The 25,103-nt window shown below is 41.9% G+C and overlaps 2 protein-coding genes across 5 annotated transcripts in view; one reads left to right on the top strand and one right to left on the bottom strand.

The window, feature by feature from the left end:
- Window positions 1-15,490, top strand: part of phactr3b (phosphatase and actin regulator 3b) — a 65,954-nt gene extending 50,464 nt beyond the window's left edge. For 3 of the 4 annotated variants that reach the window (XM_078247696.1, XM_078247693.1, XM_078247694.1), the window contains exons 9-13: window positions 8,340-8,395; window positions 11,870-11,931; window positions 12,149-12,289; window positions 13,641-13,717; window positions 14,210-15,490. In XM_078247696.1, coding sequence (XP_078103822.1) covers window positions 8,340-8,395; window positions 11,870-11,931; window positions 12,149-12,289; window positions 13,641-13,717; window positions 14,210-14,225 — 352 coding nt within the window. In that variant the 3' untranslated portion in view covers window positions 14,226-15,490. The other variant, XM_078247695.1, reaches the window with a different exon arrangement.
- An 8,601-nt stretch (window positions 15,491-24,091) lies between these two features.
- ppp1r3db (protein phosphatase 1, regulatory subunit 3Db) lies at window positions 24,092-24,988 on the bottom strand. Its single transcript, XM_078247355.1, has one exon. It carries the CDS (start codon window positions 24,986-24,988, stop codon window positions 24,092-24,094), a length of 897 nt encoding a protein of 298 aa, XP_078103481.1.
- Between the last annotated feature and the right edge of the window lie 115 nt (window positions 24,989-25,103).

Raw genomic sequence — 25,103 nt, 5'->3', positions numbered from 1 at the left:
AGCTACTTGATCCAAATATTGAAGGTCCTGGTTCAAAACTGTTAGGGTGAAAAGGCTAAATTATTAATATGATATGAATGAAAGTTTAACTGGGAGACTGCGACTCAGCTAGGGAGAAGCTGTATCACTCTGTTGGAGTTGTTGGAACTACAGAAACACTCATCACACTTACAGCTGTACAGAGGTGTTACAGAGTGGAGCTTCTTCCCTTACAAATTATTTTAGTAGTACTTATTTTAGTATTTAGCAAGTACAGACACACAAACCTGACAACAGACTACTTTAGTTTTGGCCCACAGACTTAACATTAATTAGTGACGGCTGATATGGCCAGTCGCCAACAGCGCTGAGAAGCTGTTACCTGAATGTTTTGTACAGTGCTCCTGTCGTAGCCACAGTCTTTCCTAAACCTCAACACAGTGTTGTAGTTGCCTAATCCTATCCATACCTTAATGTTGGCATTGGACATAACAAATGATAGACCCAGATAAAAATTTGTTCTCATGATGCGTAGAAAATCGTCCAAAAAAAATGCTTAACCTTTAAACACTGTTCGTTGCTACCCCCCTTAATTTACTGTTCGCGGTCAAATTTGACCGAACGGTTGTAACTGCTCTTATTTTAACATAAATACCAATAAAAATGAGGGATGCTCATAAGTGTACTTGGTACCAGAGCACCCTAGGCCAAAGGTCAATGATCGATTTTATAATCGTTTCATCTGATCTGAGGCCGTATGTTTTGGACACTCGGGTGAAGAGAGGGGCGGAGCTGTCAACCGATCACCATCTGGTGGTGAGTTGGGTCAGGGGGTGGGGGAAGACTCTGGACAGACCTGGTAAGCCCAAACGGGTAGTGCGGGTAAATTGGGAACGTCTGGAGGAGGCCCCTGTCCGACAGACTTTCAACTCACACCTCCGGCGGAGCTTTTCGTGCATCCCTGTGGAGGCTGGGGGGCATTGAACCCGAGTGGACAATGTTCAAAGTTTCCATTGCTGAAGCTGCGGCGGGGAGCTGTGGTCTTAGGGTCTTAGGTGCCTCAAGGGGCGGTAACCCACGAACACCGTGGTGGACACCGGTGGTCAGGGAAGCCGTCCGACTGAAGAAGGAGTCTTTCCGGGATATGTTATCCCAGAGGACTCCGGAGGCAGTTGCAAGGTACCGAAGGGCCCGAAGGGCTGCAGCCTCTGCCGTGAAAGAGGCAAAGCAGCGGGTGTGGGAGAAGTTCGGAGAAGACATGGAGAAGGACTTTCGGTCGGCACCAAGGTGCTTCTGGAAAACCGTTCGCCACCTCAGGAGGGGGGAAGCGGGGAACCATCCAAGCTGTGTACAGTAAGGATGGGACGCTGTTGACCTCAACTGAGGAGGTAATAGGGCGGTGGAAGGAGCACTTTGAGGAACTCCTAAATCCGACTAATACGCCCTCTATGGTAGAGGCAGAGCTGGAGGATGATGGGGGGATTGTCGTCAATTTCCCTGGTGGAAGTTGCTGAGGTAGTTAAACAACTCCACAGTGGCAAAGCCCCAGGGATTGATGAGATCCGTCCAGAAATGCTTAAAGCTCTGGGTGTGGAGGGGTTGTCTTGGTTGACACGCCTCTTCAACATTGCGTGGAAGTCTGGGACGGTGCCTAAGGAGTGGCAGACCGGGGTGGTGGTTCCCCTTTTTAAAAAAGGGGGGACCAGAGGGTGTGTGCCAATTACAGGGGTATCACACTTCTCAGCCTCCCCGGTAAAGTCTACTCCAAGGTGCTGGAAAGGAGGGTTCGGTCGATAGTCGAACCTCAGGTTGAAGAGGAACAATGCGGATTCCGTCCTGGTCGTGGAACAACGGACCAGATCTTTACTCTCGCAAGGATCCTGGAGGGAGCCTGGGAGTATGCCCAACCGGTCTACATGTGTTTTGTGGATCTGGAGAAGGCGTATGACCGGGTCCCCCGGGAGATACTGTGGGAGGTGCTGCGGGAGTATGGGGTGAGGGGGGTCCCTTCTCAGGGCCATCCAATCTCTGTACGACCAAAGCGAGAGCTGTGTCCGGGTTCTCGGCAGTAAGTCGGACTCGTTTCAGGTGAGAGTTGGCCTCCGCCAGGGCTGCGCTTTGTCACCAATCCTGTTTGTAGTATTTATGGACAGGATATCGAGGCGTAGTCGGGGTGGAGAGGGGTTGCAGTTCGGTGGGCTGGGGATCTCATCGCTGCTTTTTGCAGATGATGTGGTCCTGATGGCATCATCGGCCTGTGACCTTCAGCACTCACTGGATCGGTTCGCAGCCGAGTGTGAAGCGGCTGGGATGAGGATCAGCACCTCTAAATCGGAGGCCATGGTTCTCAGCAGGAAACCGATGGAGTGCCTTCTCCAGGTAGGGAATGAGTCCTTACCCCAAGTGAAGGAGTTCAAGTGTCACCACAAAAATGACAAAAAGTATTTTTAATTGAACATTTATTGTAAAAAGAAAAATGTGTGTGTCTCCAGAATATAGTCCCGAGCCTCTATCACTGCCATTCGCCTCTTCATGTTGTTTACAGAGTAAAATGAGGGCAAAGCAACATGATAACTGCTTATATAGTGTCTGGCAGTAGATATGATGTTGTTCTCGTGGGGGCAGGGGCACATGAGCACGGGAAAGAAGTGGGTTCCCATGATTTACACTAAATTGCTTCAGGAAAGGTGTGTTCCATGTGAGGGAAGGACATGTGAAGAGGAGTAGTAGCTTAGAAGGATTATGTAAAAGAGATGGGTTCCTATAATTTACACAAGATTGATTTGTTTGGCAGGTGTGCTTCACATTGGGGGAGAAGTACATTAGTTCAAGAAAACACTGGGCTCCAATAATTTACTCTAAGCTCGCTTGTGGAAAGTATGATTCATGTGTAGAATGGGCACACAAGCACAGGAAAGTTGTAGTAGTGTGTGTATGGAGATGTCTTTCATCTCCTGGATGAAAATTATACTCTTTCCCATTCATTTCCTATGGCGGTCATTTTTGACCGTAAACAAAGTGTGACCAAGTTGAATAAATCACTCAAAATTCAAAGAAAGTAGTCACAATGAATTGTATGTGTTCAAATGGCTTTTGTGAAGGATATCATAAGGTCTTGATGCAATCTGATGAAAAATGCCATATTTATAGTAAAGGGAATGTGTAAATCGGTCATTTTTGACCAGAACAGTGTTAGAAGGTTGTATGTCTGTGAATTGTTGTCGTGGTCTAAAAGACTTAATTATCCAGCCTACGGAAAGTCATTCTAAAGCGTAGATTGGCAAAATCCCTGTCACGTTTATTCTAACTAGACTTGGGAAGAGCAATTGCAGGAGGACAGTAAGTACTTCAGAAGTCATTTTGACAATTTGAAGATAATGCCAGCGTTCCCTGCTGTGAACCCAGACTTAGAAACTATCCGTCCACCTTAATAATTTGGATGATGGGGGGGGGGTTGTCCTGCTCTTAAAAAGACACTGTGTTCCCAGTCAATTTAATGTCCCTTTCTCGGTCAGCACGTTAAGCTCCTGAGCTGGTCAGAACAACATCTGATCTAATTTCCTGCTCGCCCAGTCTGCTGCACACTGTCCCTGCTGCTGTTGTGGTTCATAGTTTCATCTCTCAACAGTTAAGAGTGTGAATACATTGTAGTCTTTTCTGGTGTAGAAAAGTAAGTTTTACTATGAACTCGCAGCTTTTTCATAAGTGAGTCGTGACTGATTATCTTTATTTAACCTGTTTATTCAGGGAGAGGTTGTTCCGTGCCCTGGTACTGTCTTCAGCAACACCTTACATCACATAAGTGCATCTAAACGTGGTTACATCTGGGGCTGCAAATGGACAGTTTGTGATTAATAATCCTACAAAGGCAAACGTTATTAGTTTTTTTTGTTGCTTTTTTAGAAAGATTATTTTATCTTCAAAGAAACAAAATGTGTTCTCTCAGCTTTCTCATCCATTTTAATTAGTTTGTTTAAGAAATTAGTGACTTTAGTGCGATTATTATTTACAATCCAGGGCTGAATTGAAGGAGGAATAGAGCTCAACAGTGACTGCCCACTTTTTTAACGGCTCTGGTACCGGACGTGTTTTTCCCCATTCAGTTGTTTCATTGACGTTTCGAAAATTGCTGATATAAAGAGTTTTAAGTCTGGAACCAAGCCAACCAGCTACAAGATGAATGGTGGCCATAACACCAATTTGATTCGGTGCAAAAAAACATTTTGAAAACGGCAAAAAAGGCAAAGATACAAGACCGTGTACATAAACTATCGTAGACTTCAATGGCAGAAGCTCGCTCTAGCCGGTTTCGCGGGTACGGTGAACGTTTCTATCGTAACAACGAGTTGGACAAATCGGAGACGTTGCTGTTACGCTTAGGATTGTGGGTAACGAAGTACTTATCCAAGACATCGCGAATGAAAGACATTTATCTCAAATCCAGGTTGGTGCCCCATGAACTTTTGGCATCTATATGAGCATATACAATCGTTTAGTCGTGTCGTAGCTGGTTTTAAGTCTACCATCGACGGTTACCATTTTATGGCTTATACTCCGATTGTCAATGGAGAAATTGTATTGTATTCTTACTTCCGGAGTCGGCTGTGGGCGGGACTGTTGAGGTCTATTAAATGTATCTCTCTTTTGCTAATTATTCGAGAGTCCAAAGCTTCAATGGCAGGAGATCTGCTAAGCTAGTTAGCTTCAGGAGTTTAGCTGGGGTTTTTCTTCATTATGGTTGATAACTACTGCCTCATTAAGTTATGTACCACGATGTCATTTCATCAAATTTATATTTTTTTATTTACAAATAACATGTAAGGCAAAAGCAGTAATTTAGAGGGCTAGCTTACCAGTCATCTCACCAGCTAGCTTCAAGTTGATATAGTTGTGTTGTTTCATCAATGCAGTATCGCACAGAGTACACTTGGTTTTAGCTAGTTACTACAAATGAAAAAGCTGCAAAAAGTCAGATTCATGTCTTGACTCAATTTTGACCAAGTCTTGTCACTGTGTTTTGATTTTATGATGCAGAATTGGCAAGTGTCTAGCATCATTTTGCCTGCTCATATTTTCCTAATCCAGGGACTTAAACTAGCCTTCAGGAGTTCATTCTAAGTCATCACTATCAGTTGTTTCCATATCACCAGGGGTGGACGTAACACATACATGTTTTTATTAGAGATATATATCGGCGGGCCCATATTATCGGCCGATATTAGGCATTTTCCAAACTATCGGTATCGGCATTTATATTGGCTGATAAATGAATTTGAACCCTCCTGTTGTCCTTTTCAAAAAGTTTCTATATCAGAAATTTGGGTTTCTTTCAACCAAATCTTTCCCAATCCCCCAGACCAGCAGGATAAAATCTGGGTGGGGAGAGTGAAAGAGCAGCGCTTGTCCCTCCCTCATTACCACCACTACCCCCTACCACCACTGAGGTGCCCTTGAGCAAGGCCCTTAACCCCAACCGCTCAGTGGCCAGCAGATCAGACTGTGGTTGTACTGGGCAGCTTCCAGGTATGAATGTGGAACTGTGTGAATGTGACAGGTCGTCGTTGCAAATGAGAAATTGTTCTCAATCGACTTACCTGGATAAATAAAGGTGTAAAAAAATAATGATAAAAGAACGTTGAAAAAAATTCAAAACATAGGAAAAAGTGCCAAAAAAACTTGGATAACCGTGCCAAAAATGCTGCAAAAAGTGACAAAAACATCGGGGGGGGGAAGTGACAAAAGTGTCGGAAAAGACGACCGAAACGTTAACAAAAAAGTTTTAATTTGAAATTTTGACCCAGAAAAATAAAAAGTTGCTTGTTGGTCGACGGGACAACACAAGGTTAACAAAGGTTTAAAAAATAAAATAAAAACGGACGAAACGCCCTTCAACCATGTTCTGAGTGTTGGCGTTGCATAGTTACATAGTTTGTCCTCCAGAGGGCTCTCTACAACGTCCCTGTTGGCAACACTCATGTTTAACCCTTTAAGTTTCATATCTTAAGTTTGTATTTTTATACATTTTATTTATCAGAACTTGAATATATTTTGATGTTCCTCTGTTCTGTTGTGACGGTAAAACAAACAAGTTTATTTTTAAACTGCATTATCATATTATTTTGGCGAGGACTCATAAATAACTACAAATAACTAATGTTAGGGAAATCTGTTTCTGTTTTGTTACGCGTTTCTGGATTTTTTATTTTAAATATATATCGGACGATATATCAGAATATCGGATTTTTAAATCACCAAATTTTTGTATCGATATCGGCCTTAAAAATCCTTCATCGGTCAGGCTCTAGTTTTTATGTAGGCCTACTTGAGTGCAATATTCTATACTTTTCCACCGTTGCATATCACCCATATAACCCGAAGATCAAGAAAGGGATTGTTTTGTTCTTATTAAAAAAAAACATGCAGCCTGGTTTGGATAAAATGCTCAATATATATTACCTGTGAGGCAATATAAGAGTTTTCCTTTTGGAATCCAGTGCTGTTATACAGCTGGGTGTCACATGTAGTGGCAGTGAGTGTGTTGGGGGTGGGGTGGAGATTCATCTTAGAAAGTCATGTGAGGAATCCTGAAAAACAAGGAAAATGTGGAGTGCTGACCGTCAAACCGCCCTATCTTGTTTAACATGTAGACTGCAAAAACAGTAAATACAAATGCTGGTATCAACAGCCATGTTCGATTTCATTCACTCCACCAGGTTACACAATACACGTCATAGTCCTTGTTAGTGCTGAAGTGATTGCTTGATTAACCGATAAGTCTTAAATAATATGTAATAATATATATCTGTATTATATCTTCAAATATGAAATATGTTTGGGTTTTGGACTGTTGTTCAGACAAAGGTAGCAATTTGAAGACATCAGCTTGTGTTCCGGTAAGTTGTGTTTGCCTTTTCACCATTTTCTGACATGTATAGACTGAACAATTAAACGAAAAAAACAACAGACAGACAAATAATAGAAATAATCAGTTGTAAAGATCAGCCATTAAATATATAGGCGACCTATCCCGCTGATGCTCCGCTCATTATCATGTGACGCTTTATCTGTTTTTCAACAACAGATGTTGCATTCATTGCAACTTCCGTTCAACATACTACATTGTAAGTGAATTAAAGATTGATAGAATTGAAAAAAGTGAGGTTAGATGGGTTTACCTTTACTTCAATGGTTGTGTGTGTGTCTGTGTGTGTACTCATTGGGGATGGAGCCACATTTAGGGTTAGGGTCGACAGTATACAAGCTGAACAGAAAGCAGTTACCCATCCATATAGACAGTTTCTCAGCAAATAGAGTAAATGTTATTGTTCATTCACATTATACAGTATCTTTGTTCTTGTGTGATGTCACATCAAATATATAGCCTACATTTGTTGAAATAGCTACAATCAAAGACTACAACGTATAAAATGTGTGTGTGCGCGCGCTTGTGTACACAATTTTTCTATGCTCCTTCTCACGTACACACACACACACACACACACACACACACACACACACACACACACACACGTCCTTCACAGTCCCTCTCTCTTCTGCCTTACAGTAAACACACCTTTATTCCTCTCTTATTCCACACACACTATTATTTTTTTCTCTTTCTCTGTCTCTCTCTCTCTCTCCCACACAAACACAAAAACAGGCATGCAAACACACGCACACTCTGAAAAACACCCTTCTCTCACAAACCCTGTGTTCCCAACATAAACACGCACGCACACACACACACACACACACACACACACACACACACACACACACACACACATAACTTCTTACACACTGCTCCCTCTCCCCATACGCATGGGGAATCTCCTCCTCAGCCCCTCCCCTTCACATGAGTATTGTGCATGTGGTAAATAGCAGGCAGGCTGTGCTGCACCACTCACTCCACTCCGAGCGCTCAGCATCCTCCGCAGCTCCGCCGGGACTACAACCAACGCTGCTCTCTCTAAACGGCCCATCTCATCGAAACCAAGCCGCTATTTTGAAAGTCTGCCCTTTTTCTTCACTGAACTGGCTCTGACGCGTGTTACCTAAACGCGCAGCCTGACTTTTTTTTTTTTGTCCCGATGTGGAGCCTTAAATGTTGTTATACTAAAACAAGCCGCTTTTCGGACTCGAGGTGGGACGCGGTTTTTGCCTTTTGGATGTGCGGATCTGGATCTTGGCGCTCTGCACACCGGCCCAAGCATCCAAAGTGCTAGTACTAGAAGTGGAAGGACTGAAAAGACTTTGTGCCAAGAGGGGTGGGGGGGGTGGGGGGTGGGTTGAGGAAAGAAAGCCCAGCAGAGCGAGGAGTTAAAGATGGTCCAGAACGTAATTCTGGTGTTTTTCCGCAGGAGACTGAGCCAGAGGCCGGCGGTGGAGGAGCTGGAGAGTCGGAACATTTTAAAGCGTAAGTAGTTCAAACATCATTACATGTTTAGATCGCCAAAGCCAACAATGATTATGACTGGAGTGTGAACCAGCAAAGTTTTCTGTTTAGATCAATCTCGCTATAGGGCGTCCTGTGGCCAAGCTAACTATAGCCTATACCTTTAATTTGAACTTAAACTTGTTACTCGGGCATGATTATGTTGACGTTAGGCCTCTGTTTAAAACCCTTTTAAAGTTGATCTTTAATACCTCTATAGTGACTATAGACCATGGTGATGATGTGGGCTAAATGGGTATACCATTTCAAAATAAGACCTTCACACCATTTTGTTATTAGGCCTATTTGAAATTATGATTATTGTGTATGTTTATTAAATGCTCGACTGACTGACGACTGAAATAATGAGTATTAATAAATTGGTGGATGAGAGAAAATAATCAACTATTTTAATAGTTTGGGTATTTGGGTAAAAAAATGCCCTGCTTTGTTCTGTTTAATATCATTGTAAATGTATTATCTTTGGGTTTGGGACTGGTGCAAGTCAGTCGGAGACGTTTTTTTTTTTTTTTTTTTTTACAATTTTCTGAATCAATTAAGAAAATAATCGGCAGATTAATCAGCAATACAAATATGTTTACATATTTGCAAAAAGACTATCCAAATATTGACATCAAGAGCAAATATTTGTATTTATTTTTTTGTCCAGCAAATGATGTATTTCTGATAGGGCTGCACAATTGATTGCAATTTTATCAAAATTGCAATATGAACTAGGGTAATATCCAAATCACAGGGGGGGGCGCAATATTTGTTAAAGGCAAAATATGTGTCAAACCATTCTAAAATATAGTATTGTGGTGCTGCAGAGACGTCCGGCCTACAAATCCTCTCCTACAGACTAAAGAAACAAATCTTTGTTTGGTACAGATCCTCGCAAAAAATCACACTTCAATAATTTTTTATATATATATATATATATGTATGTATATGTGTATATATATATGTGTATATATATATATATGTATTTTTTTTTTCAATGAAAATGACTGATACGCAATTGATCATTCCCTCCAATATCGTGAATCATATCGCACTCGCAATATCAGTCAAAATTAGATATATTTCCTAATATCGTGCAGCCCTAATTTCTGACCACAAATCCTCAAAAATCACTGATTTGACTCTACTATTGCCACACAGCCTTAAAACCTCTATAATGAGTTGATTGTAGTCCAAGTTGTATGTTCTTGTATCTTCCCCATGGGGATTTGAACTCATATTTGAATCCTTGATACTACTTTAGCTCCTTGGTGAAGCGATGCCACCGTTTTAATTAGAAGAATAGTTTGCTAGGAGAAGGTGTCAGATCATAACACGTCAAACTGTGACACTGACGTTACAGAACAATTATGAAACCAACATGTGAGGAGTGAAGTCCCACGTCTGTAGTGAACTGTGTCTCCCAGTTGAGACGGGCCACAAATTATGTTGTGAGTATGAATGGTTTGTTGTGAGTATGAATGCTATGTACATACGTTTATGTTTTGTATACCTTTTTGATGTACGTTGGTGGTGTTCTTTTGATGTGTTGTGGGTATGAATGCTATGGATGGATGTATTCCAGCTTATGTAATATTCTTATGAAATAACAGACCCCGGGAAGAGGAGCTTCTGTTTAAGACAGACATAAGCTAATGGGGATCTTAATAAGCAAGCAAGCAAACCAACCACCCAACCTGTGAGCTCTTAGCAGCTGTCGGTTTCATCACTGACCCTGTCTCTCTCTCTCTCTCTCTCTGCACAGGGACATGTGTTCAAGCTAAACACAACCCTTTACAATCAGGAAACTAAGGCCCTGTTTACACGAACCCCCCCCATAACGCTGTCTAAACGCGGAATAAAAAGTGAGAACGCAACGCCACTTTTGCGTTTTCTCTTCAGATCGTTTCCGTCTAAACATAGCCTAACCCTAAAATCAAAACGCATTCATTGACCCGATCTCCTGACCACAAACTAAAAGTATATATATATATAGTAAAAATACACGTAATGATTTGTGTGTTCCTGTTGCACCCAAAGAGTGAAATTTACTCAGACGGTGACAGGTGACAGCCTCATTTTAGGCTGCCAAACTAGTTCACAACAGCTCAACATTTATTTTTTGGAATGACAAAAGAGAGATATTAAAAATAAATGAACTGGTATCTAGGGATGTTTCTGCTGTATCTAATAAAGATAAATCCTATTGGTGCTCTAATCCGCCCCTGTCTCGCTCTCTAACTCACATTCAGCACTGATCCACAGTTGAAGTCAGTTCACGAGTCCTGTCCTAGCTCTGTTAATCACCGACTGTCCAGTCCCACGAAATAATCAGTGAGCCAGTATTTACCTGACCCTCCTGTTGTCCTCAGGTCAAATTTGACCCGTTCTCAGAAAGTTTCTATATCAGAAAATTTGGGTTTCTTTCAACCACATTGTCAAAAAATAAAAGAATAACGTGAATGGTTCCGTAAAATAAATGATCAGTTCACTACTTTCATTGAATTTGGGTGTTTTATTCAATTGTATAGCATTTTGAAAGAAAAAAATGATATAAGAACATTGAAAAAATGGACAAAATGTAAAAAAACAAAACAAAAAAAACCGACAAAAACATCGGGAAAAGTGAGAAAAGGTGTCGACCAATTTTAGTTTTAAAGTGCTCATATTCTGCTCATTTTCAGATTCATAATTGTATTTAGAGGTTGTACCAGAATAGGTTTATGTGGTTTAATTTTCAGAAAACACCATCTTTTTGTTGTACTGCACATTGCTGCAGCTCCTCTTTTCACCCTGTGTGTTGAGCTCTCTGTTTTAGCTACAGAGTGAGACATCTCACTTCTGTTCCATCTTTGTTGGGAGTCACACATGTGCAGTAAGTACTGCTAGCCAGTCAGAAGTAGAGTATGAGGGCCCTGACAGTACCTAGGTAAGGACTACTAGCCAGTCAGAAGCAGAGTATGAGGGCCCTGACAGTACCTAGGTAAGGACTACTAGCCAGTCAGAAGCAGAGTATGAGGGCGTGCCATGCTAGCAGCTAGGCGAGCATTATAACGTGTGTTACAAAGTGACCACGTTTGTCTCTGAAGTAAAGGCTGGACTACAATAGAGCTGTTTGGAGCAGTTTGTGAACAGTGTTTTCTGTTGGAGATGGTAAGTCCCTTTGGGGTGGACTTTGGGCTTTTTCACTTTGTAAACCTATAACGTGTACAAAAAAGGTATATAACACAATAAAGGAAAGGGAAAAAGCCAAAAAGCATAATATGAGCACTTTCAAATTTGACCCAGAAAAACAAAGTCAACGGGAAGACAACACAAGGGTTAACATTTGGTACAATGACTGAGCATCTCCAAAAAGCCTAAATATTTTGTGGAATTATAGTCAATATAACTCAATTATTTGGACTTGCTTTTTTGGTTATAACAATCTGGGTTTTTTTTGTGTGTCAACAGAAAGAAATGACCAGACAGAACAGGAGGAGAGGAGGGAAATCAAACAGCGGCTGAACAGAAAGGTAGGCGGCTGCAGTGAACTGAGCAGATTTCCTAAAGTTTCTTTACTTTAATCCCACATTTGGGCAACACACCAGCCCCTCGCAGGGACAGTTATCCAGTCAAAACCCAACCCAACCTGCTGTGTTTTTTTAAATATTTAGTTCCTTTACCAATCTCTTTGGTGATTGAATGCCTCGATAAGCGGATGAGAGCTGACATTTACCTTCATTTTTCCAGCTGAACCAGCGGCCGACAGTGGACGAGCTGCGGGACAGAAAGATCCTCATTCGTTTTAGTGACTATGTGGAAGTGGCCAAAGCTCAGGACTACGATAGGAGAGCTGACAAGCCCTGGACCAGACTGTCTGCTGCTGACAAGGTAGCTAACAAACAGTCTCTGTTGTTTTTAGGACAAAAATACCAGCCTTTTGTGGCCGGGTTGGCTCAGTGGGTAGAGCAGGCGCATATATACTGAAAGGTTTATGCCTCGACGCAGAGGTCCAGGGTTCGAATCCGACCTGTGACTATTTCCTGCATGTCTTCCCCCTCTCTCTCCCCTTTCTCACCTAGCTGTCCTGTTACATTAAAGGTGGAAAAGCCCAAAAGATTATCTTTAAAAAACAATACCGGCCTTTCAGGTATTAAAAGTAGTACATGTTCATTTAGCGTCCATATTCTGACTTTTATTTGTGAAATAGACCTGTGTCAGCCTCTCTTCAGGGTTTCTGCAGGACTTGAAAAGTCTTAAAGTATTGAATTCCCTCAAAAAGGCATTAGAAAGTACTAAAAAGTTTTATAAAAGTCTGAAATGTTTTTTTGTATCCGACTGTGGGCTGTAAGGAGACATTCCACCCCTATAAACTAAGTGTTTATAGGTGTGCCGCAGGAAGCAGGGATGCACTGAATCCAGGATTCGGCTTTGGCCCAGTATCTTTTTGACGGGGTTGGGTTTCTGCCGAACCTTCGAATTTTTTTCTACTGAACCCTACGCTTGCGCTAGGCGCGCTACGCTGGTCGACGTAATGTCGCCGCGCTTGATTACGGGAAGGTGTTTACGTAGGTGGAACGTTCAAGGCAGTAGGCTGTGAGAAAGTGGAAATGGAACTCTTGAGCAGACAAAGTGTTGTTTGGCAGTACTTTCAGTCAAAAGAAGGCCATTCAAGTCCAGCTACATGTTCAATCTGCGTCTTATAATCAGGGTCGTCTTATATTCGGACCAATACGGTATTCATAACACTTATGCGGGTCCAGGTTGCATTCATTAAATTGATTATATCATTAGAAATCATTTGTAAACACTGCTGAGAAGAACTGGGGAAAAAAGTGAATATAATAATTTAAACATTCTAGGCCATATTGTCCCTTCTGAGTTTTCATCATGCTTTGCTGGAATGATCATGAAGCGTATAGTAAATTGCATTCTATGTGGTATTTAAAAAAAGGCCATAAAAACTTGGGGAACCCTGCAGAAACCCTGTCTCTCACAATTCATATTTCTAATCTAACCTCCTGGTTGCCACATATTTTTATATTTGCAGTGCTTGACGTCATCATCATCCCCCCTGTGGCATAAACCCCAGTTAAGCTAATCTGCACCTAAACAACAGATGTTCCATTCTCCCTTTTCATAACATCTAATCTGATTTGAGCTTAGCCACCTGAGCGCCTGTGTGAATGTATGAAGTGACACACCTGGGCTTACGCTTGGATGTTGTTTTCTTGTTCCACAGGCAGCAATACGGAAGGAGCTGAACGAGTTCAAAAGTACTGAGATGGAAGTTCATTCTTCGAGCAAGCATCTGACGAGGTCAGTTTGAACGCGTATTATTCTCTACTTTTCGTTTCGCTCTTTTTTTTTTTTTTTTTGTCTGTTTTATTGTTAGCGGGTGATGTCTAAGAGAGTCAGTGTGACATTGTGAGAAAAAGACCCAAAGGTGCATTAGCACAGTTTCACATCAATGAGTGCACACCCTGCAGAGTAAGGGCTTAAATTTAGCTGCAACAAGGCCCCTAGAGATGAGAGCGTTGCACCCTTTGCACCACCTCTCCATTATAATGAATGCCCGTGTATATTTAGCTTACGTTTTGCTTACTGTCTGTTGGTAATAAAAAGCAAAAAGCTAAAAACTGAATTTGCTGGGGACTGTGCTCACGCAAGACCCCGTTTTTGAGGAGAGGCCATTGGCTGCCTTTAAGAGCACTGTACATTGGGCTAATAATAGGACTTTTGATTGATGAAACCCGAGTATGTGAAATTTTTTGCCAATGCTCACACTTTCCCCACTCTTTCCCCTTGCAGGTTCCACCGGCCATAGCAAGTCTTTTTCTGTGAAGAGTTGCTGATATCTGGTTCTGTCAGGGAAGACCTTGCACCAAGTCTTCCAGCGCCCTGGCCCACAGTTAGTGGGTGTCCTGGTATTTGGGTTCAGTGAACCTTGGAGGCTATGTCTCTAGAAATGGAGCTGCTGGCAGACGAGGACGCGTGCAGCAAGCTCCGCTTCTGCTCAGAGGAACATCTCCTTAAACCTCACTTCACCTTGTCAGAGGAGTGGGAAGAATCACGTATTCGCCATAGACAAGCAGAGACTTTCTTTTGTAAACAGACTCTTTTGAAAGACGTCCTTTTTGATGCCACGCTGGGGAAAAGTGCATGTGACCGAGTCGACCAGTCCCAGTCCAGTATCAGTAGTCACATCCCCGAGCTGTGTCTGAGTCTCACCGATTCAGTTGATGATGCGTTTCATATCAACAGTGTAAACAGAAACCTTGTCTGTGTAAAAGACAAAAAGATCCTTTGTAAGCACTATTTATTGTCTGCACAATACAGGTTTTCAATTTGTAACAAACGTTGTTTGTCTTCTGTATAGCGGAATTTTTTTTATTTATTTTTTTTACAAACACCTTTTAATATCATGGCATAACAGAAATGTTTTAAAATGTTCTTGCAAAAGTCAGAATTAGGGTGGTGATCGCTAACTACACATCATAAACCGGTTGAAATCCCTTCAGGTTTATATAATCGTGTTTGTGCTTTAGTAAGCAGATAATAAAATTGTAGTGAAGTTCACCTTGTTGCGTCAGATCAAGCAGCAATTTGGTTTACGAGTGCAGGCAGTGACCTGCTTCGTCTCATCATGCTGTGTATTATTCTCTGACAAATGAGGACAGGCATCATTTGTAGTGCATTAAGCAGGTTAAATCCCCTTATGACAACAAGTCTACCTGACTGCATTGGTTCAATTTGGAGTGAGTTGTTGATCTAATAACTCTTTGTGCTGCTGCATCACACTGGCAGAGAAACAAGAATGAGAATTGCTTCTGGCTCACTGTGATGTGGCGTCACACTTAATGTATCCCTGGCCTCGTTATTCCCAGGCAAACACGTTAAAATGATACATACTGTAGGTGCACATGAGGCCACTATAAATAGGCAAAAAAAAACCTCTTACCTGATATTAAATGTGGTAAAAATAGAAGCAACCCTCGCACGTTCACATCTCTGACAGGCACGTTCAGATTGGCTTATTTTCTGACATCAACATGCACGTTATGTGAGTCACAGCCTCCGCCCTGGCACCGGTGGAGGCATCACCTGTTAAAATGACACTGTACTCCCAAGACCACTCGCTGTCTGGAGTAATTAAACAAGCAGCTATTGGACGAGAGATGATAGTGGCCAGTCGGGTCCAGAACAGCCCGGTAACCTGTGGAGCTGTGTGGGAGGAACAAGGGATGCTCTCATGAGTGTGAGGGGGATATCCTGGCTTCCGGGTGTCCCTCAGATAGGCGAAGGCCAAGGGTAAACACACACACACACACACGCTGAACATATGTTCAGCAGTTTCTAGCCAACTGTAAGCGTGATGACATTCTGGTCCAAAACTAGGGTTTGGATAATAAAACCACGTCATATTTTGGACCATTTCCCTTTTTCCATTATATTTCCTGGAAAACATTTTAACCGCGTTGTATAAGAACAATACACAACGTCACTTGTTACTCATCAGTGAGCACTGAGCATCCAGAACTGTTATTTTGAACCACACATTAGCTTTATATTAACACAATGTTGCTACAAAAAGTAATAATCACATGAGGAAATCAGTCATTCTGTCAGTCAACTGAACAACCATTACACAGTTCTTTAATTCCAAAACACACAGGCCATAATGGAGTTTTGAGGATGTAACTCATAATCACCGGAACCCATAAAGATGCAGCAATTTTTACATTAAATCCTAGACAGTCCCCGGAGCAAACGTCTCCATTGAGCATCATTTTGGCTCCTTATATGGTGGCCTATTACATAATTACCGGCAACAAGCACAAGATGAAAGCCCCAAATAAAGGCACATGGATGCGTGTCCCAACAACACTTTGGCATGACAGCTAAGACTGTTAGTGAAGAACATCCCAAAAAAAAATATATATATTATTTTTTTGGGGTTTTAACTGTCAAAGGTTTAGGAGAAACACTTATTTAATCTCATGTACTGAGGACATACTGAAGCCTCACAGCACTAAGACACTTTCTTCTTGTTGCTGTGCTACAGATTGCAAATTATTGCTTCGCACACATGCCTTTGTCCACTTTATAACTGCTACAGTGGAAGAAGCCATTGTCTGTGAATCCAATAATTACAAGCTACATATGCCATGTGCAAGAGACAACAACAAAGAGTTGCCAGGTTAAAAGTGCCCCCTGAGAGCCTTGGATGCAATGCACATTTCTTTAGGGAGTGTGACTAGTTATGGTTCTTTAATTTTGATTTATTTTACCTGATAAATAAAAATGTTTACATGTTTTTACGAGTACAAACCTTTACTTTTGATTTAGGTATGTTTTCCTCCTGATAGAGTAAATTCAGGCTATGACAACGTCTAGGGTCTTACATTTGAGCAATAGTCCCATCTAGTGTCTCATATCTGCAACATCTGATTGCCTCAAAACTGCACACAGATATAAGCGTTCCTGGAATGAGTGGTTGATGAGTGAATGAGGTTGCTGCAGAGTAGCACTTCAGTGACCAATGTGCATTTATACTTTACTTACTTTAGTTTGACTTTAAAATATAAATAAACATTTCTTTGTTTCTCAACACATCATTCTTGAAAATACTGTGTTGGTATGTGTTACTATTGTTACTAAATAATTGATGTTATCAGAAAAAAAATTATGTTTAGTTTACTTTTTTCACTTGCAAAATGATCTTTTAAATTGACAAACATCATATGTGCAATCGATGGCTCAATTCAAACGGGATCCAAAAAATACTTGTCTCTCTCTCCGTCCGAACTCACGGACGTTTGGACAGTGGCTGTCAGCGTCTGAAGCGACGGAAAAAGCGCCCTTCAGCGTGTTTGTAGAACGTACCGGGGAGAGCAGCAGCTACACGGGGTTTAGCGAGGAGAACCTGGAGACCAGGAGACCGGGTTTCGTGTCCCGAAACACAGGACTTTCACCCAGGAGACCGGGTTTCATGTCCCGCGTGTGTCTTTAACCGTCCCGTTATTCCCGCGTGTCACAGAAACATAAGCCAACCCACAAGCTTTTCCTTAACCTAACTGCGTCAAAAGGGACGCCAATAGTCCTGACCAAGCACGTTTAGTTAAAGCGCGTTATATGACGCTAAAGGAGACTTTTAGCGTCAATAACAACGACAAAGGCACCTGACCAAGCGTCCGTACTCTACGAGATGGGAGTGAGAATGTGTTGACCGTACATATTTTTTACGAAATAAGATCTAATAGGGTCCACCGGTAGGGGAGGGACTCCTCTGTCTGGACACAGCGTTAGAGACTCCTCATCTGTAGCTAAGTTTCCATCCACTTGTCAATCGACTTATCTGAATTATCTATCTGTAAGTTCAGTAAAAAGAAGCTGGTGAAAGTGTGTTTCCATCCAAGATAAAATCCGATGAGACCGAACGTATTTCCTTTGAGTCGATATTCATGAAATCCATAAGGCATTTTTCATTCGATATGACTTAATTCGGATAAAAACGTGTGGATGGAAACATAGCTTGTGTTTAGTTGTTTTAGTTTGGGTGCGGTGGAAACTTGCAGATGTCATTAGTAGCACTGGGAGGAGGCAGAGGAACGTGATTATTTTCCCCCCAGAGAATCTGCCATATTTCAACTAATATGACAAAAACTTCCTTTTTAATAAAATTACCTACTAAGCCTTTAATAAGCAATCCCGTTATTTGAGTTTTCTCTGATTGATGGATTCTTTTTAAAAGGCTTGACTGTCTCAGTAATGGTTTGGGTGTTCAGATAGCTGAGATCATGTTTAAAGCATGGCATACTAATACAGACACAAGAATTTCCTCCTGTGAGCCAATCGTTGAAGCCTGCCAGAAAGTTCTCTGGATTCTGGCCTCTCATATCAGTGGAAACTTTTTAGTGAAAGGTCAGTGCTGTGGGGGATCTAAGGTCACAATGCAACAGAGGAGCTAACACTGCTCCCTATAATCCTCCTCCAAAAACAAAACAAGCTCCAGAAGAATGGGGTCAAGCCCTGCTAGTCATATCAGAAAGTACACAGTTACAACAAATAAGCTGCTCAGGTTGGGCCAACAGGTCATCAAGCCTTCTCCATGTGTGTGAAATCAGCAAATAATAGGGATTTGTCGCCTTGTGCAAATTCGGTGTTAAGATACAACAATAGTGTAACTCACACTGTTAATCATTAAATTGGGTCACCAGATTTGCTAAAGTGCAGAGCAGAGCAGATTCTTAAAAGTGGCATGGATTTCATTGAAATAAAAGCCAGGCAGGAGAACAGGAATCCCTGGGGGACTTGAACCTGACATGTTTTAAAAAGGGGTTATCTTACCTAAACATGTAATCACAAAGCCAATGTTATAAACTAGGGGTGTGGGGGGGTGGTGTGCAATTGAGCTGCATTGTGGGAAATGTAGCATCCAGTGTTTTTGAAACTAGACCTATATGAGGGACTAAAAGAGTCAGGCTATCTCGACCTCTGCTGCTTGATTTTGACCCTTATTTTTTATTTTATTTTTTTATTTAAAAAGGGACAACGCACATTAATCAACATAACTACAAAGTCCAACATGTATATGTGCCAGATTTAGCCATACAGGCTAATTTTCATCTGCAGTCCCTAGCAGGTTGATGGCTTAAAACAATAGATACGCTACAACAATACAACAAATACACATGAAACACGAAAGACATAGACATAGACAAGTAAAATGACAGAACCACTATTCCAGATCACGACTACTGGCATGAGAAAAACATAACACAAGTATCATACACAGTAGACACAGGTAACAGTGTATAGACACACATTAGAACACATCAACAACACATAAGCACACACAGAGACACAAAACGAACAAATCTCTCTCTTGTGAATCCCCCAACTTTGTGGAAGTGCATTACTACACTGATGGTATACCACTTTAAGGATGAACTACAGATGTGTGGTGAAGCTAACCAGATGTGCATGTTTCGCTGTACCCTTACCGATGTATTATCAAACTACAATCATCTATTAAAAGCTGTTTTGCAATGAAGAACATTAGCTTTATCAAGTACCGTATTTTTGAGGGTTTCCTCAGGAGGGTGGCTGGCGTCTCCCTTAGAGATCGGGTGAGAAGCTCAGTTATCCGCGAGGAGCTCGGAGTAGAGCCGCTGCTCCTTTGCGTCGAAAGGAGCCAGTTGAGGTGGTTCGGGCATCTGGTAAGGATGCCCCCTGGGCGCCTCCCTAGGGAGGTGTTCCAGGCACGTCCAGCTGGGAGGAGGCCTCGGGGGAGACCCAGGACTAGGTGGAGGGATTATATCTCCAATGTGGCCTGGGAACGCCTCGGGATCCCCCAGTCGGAGCTGGTTAATGTGGCCCGGGAAAGGGAAGTTTGGGGTCCCCTGCTGGAGCTGCTACCCCCGCGACCCGACCCCGGATAAGCGGATGAAGATGGATGGATGGAAGTACCGTATTTCCTCGCAGATGTCTTCTTTAACACCAAAGTTAGAAATACCAAAATGGCCTAATTAGTGGCTCTTTTAGAATTACATATTTTGAGAATGAATGTCACAAATTTCACAATGTCACTTCATTTCATAATCTCCGCATTTTCATTGCAAAAAAGTCCCATATATCTTAGCAGAAAGTTGAAAAATGTTGCGTTTACTTCACACAAGAGCAGCCGTTTCCCCCTGTTGCCATGGGAACGTTATGAAGTGACGTAATTACGCGACGTAAACATCATCGAAAAGCTGCAAACCCCGCGATGAAGCCACGACGAAACCGCAATTTTTCATCGCATAAAATTGCATAAATATCCCGCATATTCCATCGCATTTTTTAAGAAAACGTGACGCATAATCAAGGACTTTTGCCCCAACAATCACAAAAAAACTAACTTAGCGTTACGGGGAGGTCATATAGTTGCAATGAATGTTTTGCTCAGACAGAAAATCATTCATTTACAATAAAAGAATACGTTACAGATGCATCGTTGCATTTCAAGTTTATCATACAGCTACCTACTTAGGATGCATCATGAGCTCAACCTGGTATCACTGTCACTGTGTCATGAGTCAAAGCATTATGAGTTTGTTGTAGCAACCTACGTAATAATAACTTAGATTAATATAGTGCATTTCATGAAACCCAAGGACGCTTTACAAAGGTACAGGGGGACAAAGGAAAAGGAAATAGTAGGCCAACTCAAACACGGACTGAGAAAGAATAAAATGTTCGTGCTAAATGGAAGGAAGACGTAATGTAATGTCGGCTACTAATGTACAACCACATCGTGCAATGTAAAGTTATTTTATGAATATAATAGACATATTACATACCTGAGGGCCAATTCAGGGTAGGTTTTGAATCATTTACAATCCCGTAATTGTCTCCATCTGTTGAAAGCCCGACCGAGATTGACTCGGATTTCGCCCGTTGTCTTTCCCTTTTAGCTTATAGTTGTTCTTCGATTCATTTCTTTCTTTTCTGTGATGGTCCTGCCCCAGTGTCAGCCATAACTACAACAGATAACTCCTAAAATAAAATTATTAATAAAAATTGAAATACATACTAATGGGCTTTTCCGGTGTTACAAAGAAATCTGTGACCCATCGGAATGTGTTACTGTAGCGCCGTCTACCTGCCGTAAATCATTCTGTGACTTCGCGGGAATAATCAGACCCGGGCAAAGGCACTAATAAAAGCTATCAAAATAGCGTTATTTTCATTGTTAGTCTCGTTTGCTGTTACAGGTCAGTTATGATCATCAGATGAACAATTACACAGTTTCAGAAACAATAAAAAAAAGTTACATGTAGTAACATTCAACATTAGTTTAGTCTTACTCTCCTCCAGTGTTTCCCAAATATTTGACAATTTTTGTATTTCTAGGATTTCTCTCGTGTTAAATTGTAAAATTAAGTTAATCCTGGATAGAGCATCTTGGATGTATTGAGATCATTTAGTAAAAGTAACAATACTGCACAATAATACTTAAAGTAAAACTCCTGCAATCAAAATGTTACTTACGTTAAATGCAGAAGTATTGTGAGCAAAATGTATTTAAAGGTGCAATACATAATACTGACAGCTAGTGTTTAAAATAGTTACTGAGGTACAAATTCAAAATACTGGAGAGAGTCGTCTCCCCCGCCCCCTCCTCCCCAGGAGAAGTTCACGGAGGTTGCCAGGCTGAGACCGCAGCATCCATAGTCTCGCTTCGCCAGACCCTCCTCCAAAGCGCGCTGAAGGAGCATCCACAACAATGTTGCTAGACGCTTGTCTCACATAGCCAGACATTACTTCACAGCACAGCGGAGTAGCTAACGTTAGATGCTGGCTATATTGACAGTCATAGAAGCCCGTGCTCACGCGGAGCTCTGTACCCAACTGACAGACACACTTTTTCGGCTTAGAATTACGATAGGAACCGCTAAAAATACCACTACCTTGCCCTCCTCTCCACCCGACTGAACGTACTTTATTGGCTTAGAATTACGGCAACAATCGCTAAACACACTGCAAACTCACGTTCCTCTCTTTCCGGTTTACAGCCCCCCTTTCTTGGCTTAAAATAACTCACCGTTGTCGGCTACGGCCGCTGAACAGGCTACACGTTGTAAACAGCTGTGTCCCGCTTGCCTGGTTCTCCGGTAACGTTAGCAGGGTTAGCATGGCGGCGTTAGCCAGTACCAGTCAGGATCACTTTACTGGCTGTGTCTCAATTTGTTTTTGCGAGTAACCAACTCGGGTACTCTAGCTATATAATTCAATGTGAGTACACAAATGTTGAAATTACATAAAATGCCCGTCCCTAGTAGCCGTTTCAAATTAGCCTGAAGCTAATGCTTACCTGTTCAGGATTAAATTAGCCAACTCTACGTCCTTTTGGGCTCTAAGCTGTCTCCATCTTTCAAATACAACTCCAATGTTTACCTGGGGCTTGTAACGTCTCTGGTCACGCAACTCTTAGAAACAATTATCTCCTTTGATCCCGTTCGTTTGTTTGCTGCTTTTCATTGCTGTACTAACGTTACAGCCGTAGCGCGCTGGGTTTATGCTTTTACAGGTAACGTTATATCTGGCAACCCGGTGTGCCAGTTTAGCTGGTGATCATGTTAACTGGTGATATTTGCATGAAATCAGTGAATATTCAACAAGGCCCTGCCTACTTTTGAAGAGCGTTCTGCTCTGCCTCCGCCCCTCGAGTGCCAGAGGTTCGCATTTTCACAAAGTGTTTGCAAGTGAGACAAAATAATGGATATTGCTGAAAACATCACCAGTTTTAGTGTAATACATGTCTGTTTAAGCATTATCCACACAAATACGACACATACTGTATGAACGGAAAAAAATAAAACGAAACAACACACTAGAGATCTAGCTGGGATTTGAACCTGTGGACAAAAAAAGCTGACAGACTAGCTTCTACATCATCTATATCACTATACGACACACCACTGAAATGATTGTGTGATTTTTATCTATATATTGGACTTTAGTCTAAGTTAACACATGAGAGAAATATACACCCATGTTAACTGGTGATATCACAATTTAACATGGGCAAATACAAGCCTCGAAACAGTAAAGTAGGTTCATCTTTGCCTCGCATACCAAAACCTAACTGGCATGACCCCACTTAACACTTTATTCCGTTTTGGTGGTAACAATTTAACACGTCAGTCATGCGCAAACATTATCATTTATCATTGTTATTGTGGGCCATCTCATACGAAGAATGTGTAGGCCTATCTCGGCACAAACAGTCTCTTTCATCCTGTGCCACGAGTCAACTGATTATAGTTGTGTTTAATTTCATTACACCCATATAAAGTGTTAAGTGGGGTCATGCCAGTTTGTTACAGACAAAGATGAACCTACTTTACTGTTTCGAGGCTTGTATTTGCCCATGTTAAATTGTGATATCACCAGTTAACATGGGCGTATAGTTCTCTCATGTGTTAACTTAGACTAAAAGTCCAATATATAGATAGAAATCACAAAACCATTTCAGCAGTGTGTAGTGTAGTGGTATAGATGATGTAGAAGCTAATTTGTCAACTTTTTTTTATCCATGACATCCAAGGTTCGAATCCCAGCTAGATCTCTAGTGCCTTTTTTTTCATTTAATTTTTTTCCGTTCATACAGTATGTGTCGTATTTGTGTGGATAATGCTTAAACAGACATGTATTACACATCAACTGGTGATGTTTTCAGCGATATCCATTAGTTTGTCTCACTTGCAAACACTTTGTGAAAGTGTGAACCTCTGGCACTCGAGGGGCAGAGGCAGAGCAGAACGCTCTTCAAAAGTAGGCAGGGCCTTGTTGAATATTCACTGATTTCATGCAAATATCACCAGTTAACATGATCACCAGCTAAACTGGCACACCGGCCTGGCTGTCAAACTGGGCAGTTGATAACAACATACAGGCCAAAACACAAACAGAAATTCCGTCACGGAATGGAAATTTCAAAAGGAGAAAATCCTGGCATTAGCATTGTTGTCAGAAAAGATAGTGTTTCAAGATAGCATGTTTCCTTAATATCTGATGACGCATTGGGGTCATTTTTGGATTTATTACAGTAAATATATTACATATTGGACCTTTAAAGTAAAATACATTTTGCTTTCTTGTCACCCACATTTGTGTGCAGGGGTTACAGCCCCCTCGTGTGGACACTCAGGTAAAATGCAGCATGCTGTCCTCGCACTCCCTGGGCACTGTCACCTTGTAACTGTGACATGACAGTTTGTAATTATGTCCATTGTTGTTGTCCCAATAAATACATCCTTTTACATGGTAGCAGATGGCAAATTCTAAAACAGCTCCTGGCTGCAGAATGAAGGGTGGGACAGGCAGACGAAATCTGAAGATATCTGTTTCTGGAGCATCACACTCCCCACGGTTCCCACTGGACACCCAGGATGCTGTTGTTTCCGTGTGTGTTTTCCAGTTGGTGAAAGAGTAGTGCACTGTGACTTCTTTCTCATAAGCTAAATTCAGTACTTGTGCAGTGCCTGTTATCCCCTGCTCTGAACACAGGACCTGCTCCAGAAGCACGCTCTGAGCGCAGAGACGCTTCGTGAAGTCTGTTTGAGCCCCCATATTTTCAGGGAAACAAGGTTTGAAGTAAGGCAGGGACAGCTCCAAAGACTTCCCGAAAGCCAGTTCAGAGCTCATCAGTAGTCTGAACATAACATGCTGAGGGATCAGGGGGTGCTCTTGAGCTTTGAAAACCTTAACATCCTCTAACTCGAGGCCCAATGAGTCCACAAAGCGTACCTGCAGACTCCGAAGTTCCCTTTTCCTCTCTGCAGACGAAGGAAGAGACTGAGCTCGTCTCCTCATGATTGTCTTGGTAGGAGGATCACTGGGAAAGCTGTGCTTTAAATTGAGTTCCTTTACTGAGGGAGTTCTTGGACTTGGAGGGCGTATCCGGACTGGGGCTTTGGGAGGGGGAGGCTTCGGATCATAAATGTCCCGAAGACGAATGGTGGTGTTTCTAGTAATGCATACATTACTGGAACCACTGATGAACTGAAGCTGGGTCCCACTCTTTTCACCAGAACTGGCCATGCTTGTCACATCAAACACACCTTGAGAAACAAACCAGTCAGTGCATAACCTTAACATTTAAGCCTTTAAACTGCACATGCAAATATCCTGTCACAATCACCAATGCAATTATTTG

The sequence above is a fragment of the Sander vitreus genome, chromosome 4 (assembly GCF_031162955.1).
Source record: "Sander vitreus isolate 19-12246 chromosome 4, sanVit1, whole genome shotgun sequence".
NCBI classification, from domain to species: domain Eukaryota; kingdom Metazoa; phylum Chordata; class Actinopteri; order Perciformes; family Percidae; genus Sander; species Sander vitreus.
Note: the sequence above shows the minus strand (reverse complement) of the source record. Positions and strands in the feature narration are given on the sequence as shown.